Source organism: Amblyraja radiata, chromosome 4 (assembly GCF_010909765.2).
Source record: "Amblyraja radiata isolate CabotCenter1 chromosome 4, sAmbRad1.1.pri, whole genome shotgun sequence".
Taxonomy (NCBI): Eukaryota; Metazoa; Chordata; class Chondrichthyes; order Rajiformes; family Rajidae; genus Amblyraja; species Amblyraja radiata.
In genome coordinates, this window is record NC_045959.1 from 110,215,599 (window position 1) to 110,220,598 (window position 5,000).

At 57.1% G+C, this 5,000-nt stretch overlaps 2 protein-coding genes across 2 annotated transcripts in view; both read left to right on the plus strand.

Annotated features, from left to right (window-relative positions):
• Positions 1–1,535, plus strand: part of LOC116972597 (dynein regulatory complex protein 11-like) — a 19,262-nt gene extending 17,727 nt beyond the window's left edge. The window contains exons 10-11 of the mRNA XM_033020412.1: positions 363–707; positions 1,208–1,535. Coding sequence (XP_032876303.1) covers positions 363–707; positions 1,208–1,324 — 462 coding nt within the window. The 3' untranslated portion in view covers positions 1,325–1,535. The remainder of the gene's footprint in view (positions 1–362; positions 708–1,207) is intronic.
• A 2,583-nt stretch (positions 1,536–4,118) lies between these two features.
• The window catches only part of LOC116971758 (ankyrin repeat and SOCS box protein 10-like), a 1,920-nt gene continuing 1,038 nt past the window's right edge, over positions 4,119–5,000 (plus strand). Inside the window, exon 1 of the mRNA XM_033018868.1 lies at positions 4,119–4,396. Coding sequence (XP_032874759.1) covers positions 4,201–4,396 — 196 coding nt within the window. The 5' untranslated portion in view covers positions 4,119–4,200. The remainder of the gene's footprint in view (positions 4,397–5,000) is intronic.

Here is a 5,000-nt window from a genome sequence, read left to right on the forward strand (position 1 = left end):
ATTTATCATTGCATCGTTGGGTGCAGCCCCTGTCTGTGGGGGGGGGGGGGCGTGGGGGGTAGACACTGGGCAGGGGAGGGAAGGGTGGGGGGGGGGGGGTGAGAGGGTCAGTGGGGGAGGTCCTGAAGGGGACGGGCGGATGGGTTCTGCTGGGACAGGGCGAGGGGGTGCGGCCTGGTGGGGAATGGACTGGTGGACTGGGGTTGGTTTGGTGAGGAGCAGTTTGGGGTCCGGTGGGTGGGGTGGGGGGGATGGAGGTGTTGGAGCTGAAGAGCATTTGGAGGGGGGGGGAGGGACCCAGTGGGGAGAGTGGCAATTTCGTGGGCTATGGGGCAATTTTGGGGAGTTTAAGGTGTGAGAAGGGGGGGGGGGATGAGGGCTCCGGCTGCCTTGTGACCTGTGACTGTTCCCCACCCCCGCACCCGCGGCCTAAACGTCCATCCCCTGCCCCCCACCCCACCACCGCAGTGATTTGGCGCAAGCTGATTGAGCAACACGGCGGGCTGGTGAGTGATGCGCTGGACCTCAGCTCTCTGGCCAAGATCTCGGACGGATACACCCCCGGACACCTGGCGCAGGCCGTCCGCTCCGTGCTGACCGAGCAGCGGCTGTTACAGCAGGCCGAGCGGCCGCTCGCTGCGCACAACTTCATCCACGCCCTCAGCACCATCGAGCCCATCTATGAGCAGGAGGACGCCGCCTTCAAGGTGAGGGTGGGTGGGGGTGGACATGCTCTTTCCCCCCTCTCTATCCCCATCATATCTCTTCCCACTCTATCTCTCCACTCTCCCTCTGCCTCTCACACATTTACCCCCCCCCCCCCCTCCACTCACTCACCCCTCACACGCACACTGTTCCTCCAACTTGCTCTCTTACACTCACCCCTCAAACACTCTCCCCTCTCCCTTACACACACCATTCTCTCTTCCTCACTGAAAATTCTATTTTATCCAATGATACATCATTGTGACAATTTCCTCGGTGCAGTGAAATGCGCACACACGCCTCACCCACTCTCTCTCCTTCTCTCTGTCTGTCTCTCTCCTCCCCCCCCCCCCCCCCAACCCTCTCCCCTCCCTTGCCCCACCTCTCGACACCACTCTCTCCATCCCGTCCCCATCTCTCCCCTCTCGCTCCCCCCCCCCCCCCCCTCCATCTCCACCCTCCATCTCCCCTCCCCGTCAATGACCTCCCTCCTTGCCCTCAGACGTGGATCGCCAGGACCCCGTTGATGCGGAAAGCATTGAAGGCTCGGCGGGAGAGGGAGGCTGCGGAGCAAGCGGCCCAGGAGGCTGCGGAGAAGGAGAGGAAGCGGAGGAGGTGACGCGGGGATGATGAGGGCCACTAATAAACAGTCACTGAGTCTTGGGTCTGCCCGCCGTTGACTGTTTTACACAGCTTATGTCAGTGCATCCACTGCTCATCTCCCATTTACTGGTGCCCTCCTCTAATTCCCAATTTAGGGGTGACCTCCTCTAATTCCCCATTTACTGGTGCCCTCCTCTAATTCCCCATTTAGGGGTGCCCTCCTCTAATTCCCCATTTACTGGTGCCCTCCTCTAATTCCCCATTTACTGGTGCCCTCCTCTAATTCCCCATTTATTGGTGCCCTCCTCTAATTCCCCATTTAGGGGTGACCTCCTCTAATTCCCCATTTAGGGGTGACCTCTAATTCCCCATTTAGGGGTGCCCTCCTCTGTCCCCATTTAGGAATCATAGTTTATTAAACCATGAGGAAATAAATAGGGTGGATGCACCCCGAGGGGCAACTCTTCCACACAGAAGGTGGTGGGTATATGGAACAATCTGCCAGAGGAGGTAGTTGAGGTAGACAAAATGCAAGAAGGAACTGTAGACGCTGGTTTACACCGGTTAGACATAACATGCTGGAGTAACGGCGAGACAAGCAGCATCTCTGGAGAGAAGGAATAGATGACGTTTTGGGTGGAGACCCTTCTTCAGACGTACTCCAGCATTTTGTGTCTAACTTTGAGAAAGTTGAAGATAGACACAAAAAGTTGGAGTAATTCAGCAGGACAGGAGCAAATGATTTGGTGACTTCTGGTCGAGACCATTCTTCAAAGTTGAGGCGGGTACTACAACATTTAAAAGACATTTGAACAAGTGCATCGATAGGAAAGGTTTAGAAGAATATGGGCCAAATGTAGGCTGGTTGGACGAGTGACATCTTGGTCAGCATGGACAAGTTGGGCCGAGGAGCCTAGTTTTGTGCTCTTTGACCCTTTAACTAGAGGAGGGAGTTGCCTTTATCTAATACCCTTTAATTCAGGCATCATTCTGGTAAACCTCTTCTGGTCCCTCTGCAAAGCCTTGACATCCTTCCTGTAATGGGGTGACCAGATTAGTCAGGTTTATTATTGTCACCTATACCGATGTCCTATGAGAAGGTTTATTTTGCATGCTAGGGTTAGCAGGGAGAGAGAGATTAGCCATGATTGAATGGCAGAATAGACTTGATGGGCTGAATGGCCCAGTTCTACTCCTATTCCTTATGACTATGATCAGATAATACTATACATACAAATCAAACTCGAATACAACACAAAGAGCAAAGGGGAAGACACAGGGTGCAGAATATAGTTCTCAGTCTTTCGGCCCAACATTCGGGCCAACCTAAATGCCCATGTAACAGTCCCATTTGCTGTTTCTGACCCATATCTCACTAAACCTTTCCTATCCATATAATAATTTGCCCTTCAAACGTGTTAGGAGTCACAGAGTAACTCAGCACGAAATCAGGCCCTTCGGCCCAACCCGTCCATGCCGACTGAGAAGCTAGTGTCATTGGCCCATATCCCTCTGAACCTCTACATGTAATCATTTGTCCAGAATTAACCACAGCTGTTATTACTCTGCCGGGACACGCAAGCTTTTCTGGTATGTGTTGATGCTATTCATGCATCAGCCGGCGCAACACATCGCGCGGGTGGGGAGGGGAGAGGAGGGGAGGGGAGAAGGCTGGCCGGGAGAGATGGAGGGGCCGAACCACCCCCAGGTGGGAGAGGGGTGGCGGTGCAGTGAGAGGCACACTGCGCCTTTCCCCCCTCCCTCCCTCCCTGTCCTGTGACTGGTCAAGAGGGCGGTGCTGACGGGGTTAAGTCCGCTCTTTGCGAACGAGAGCGCCTGGGCCAGGAATAGCGGCTGACACAAGGCTTGTAGACGGCCGGGCAACGGCCCAGACACAGTCCCAAGGCCCCAGACGGCACGGTGGCGCAGCGGTAGGGCTGCTGCCTTACGGTGCTAAAGACCCGGGTTCGATCCCGACCACAGGTGCCGTCCGCACGGAGTTTGTACGTTCTCCCCGTGACCGCGTCGGTTTTCTCCGGGTGCTCCGGTTTCGTCCCACACTCCAAAGACGTACAGGTTTGTAGGTTAATTGGCATTAGTAAATTCTAAATTGTCCCTAGTGTGAAGGATAGTGCTTATGTACGGAGATCGCTGGTCGGCGCCGACTCGGTGGGCCGAAGGGTCTGTTTCCGTTCTGTATCTCTAGACGATACTTCGCCCCAGCTCCATCCCCGCCCCCGCCCCACAGCCCCGGCCCGCGATGGCCCGGAGGCTGCAGAGCGTGTGGCCGGAGCGAGAGGGGCCGGCGCCGGACAGCGGGCTCCGGGCCAGACTGCGGCCGCGGCTGTGCAGAGACCTGCTGGTCCAGAACGCGTTGTATACTGGGGACCTGGAGCGGCTGCGGCGCCTCCTCCCTTGGGGAGTCGACGTGGACCTGGTCATCGAAGTGACCGGTCCGGAGCACGGTGAGTGGCCGGGGAGAGAGGGGATACTGGGGGGGGGGGCGCCGCACTGTGGGCGTGGCTGCAGATGTGGAGTTTGCATGTTCTTCCCTGTGACCGCTAGGTTTACAGGTTAATTGCCCCTAGTGTGTAAGGGGGGGTGGACGCGGTGGGCCGAAGGGCCTGTTTGCATGCCGTGCCTGCACACAGCACTCAAGGTGCGATCTCACCAAGTGAATGTGGCAGCGAGAACCAGCTCGCGTCTCGTTACCCGATCCCTCCGTAACCCGAGCCCCGGACTCTGGGCCAGGACATCACGCGGTGCCCGCAGGAGATTGTGGAGCGGTCAGCTGGTGTTGGGCCGGGGAGGGGAGAGGGGAGAGGAGAGGGGACCGGGGAAAGTGCGGGTCGGGCAGGAGGGACTTGGGCTAACTCTAGAACCCTGACCCTAATGTCGGGGGTGATCGTGACAGCGCGGGCCGAGGGCGCCGAGTGGGAGCTGTGGCAGGCGCTGATGCAGGGCGATGCCGACACGGTTCTGTTGCTGGTGTCCGACCCGCAGCTCCCAGCGCTGCACGCCAACGTGGTGTTCGACACCAGCGACGTGGAGCAGTGGAAGGAGTATCGCTTCAACCTGAGGGCGCTGCGTAAGGGCAGTGGTAACGGAGTGCATGGGGGGTAACGGTGGGGGTGAGCAGTATCGCTATAACCTGCGCCCGCTGCACAAGGGCAGGGACAGGGGGGGATAACTGAGGGCATGGGGAACACAGGGTCGGGGTAGGGGTGGGGGGGACAGAGGAGCACGGGGGGGGTGATTAACGGGGGCAGGAGTGGATGGAGTACCGCGACAACCTGCGGCGCTGCGTAAGGGCGGGGGCAATGGGGGGGGGGGGAGACACGGGGGGAATAGTGGGGTGACGGGGGGAGCAATGGAATGAGTACGTTACAACCTGCAGGCAAGGTGAAGCCCATTACTAAAAAACTCTGCAAATATATTTAAATGATGTAGGTAGGTGGGGGGTCGGGGGAGTATTGAGTATGGAAGTTGGGAGGTCATGCTACAGTTGTACCAGGAGTTGGTCAGCCAGATGTGACCTGAGTATTGTGTTCAGTTTTGGTCATCCTATGAAAGGAAATATGTTGTTAAGTAGGAAAGGGGCAGGGAAGATTTACAAGTAAGTTGCCAGGTCTCGAGGTACAGGCTTAAGGTAAGAGCGGAGGTATTTAAGAGAGAAATCAGGAGCAAACTTT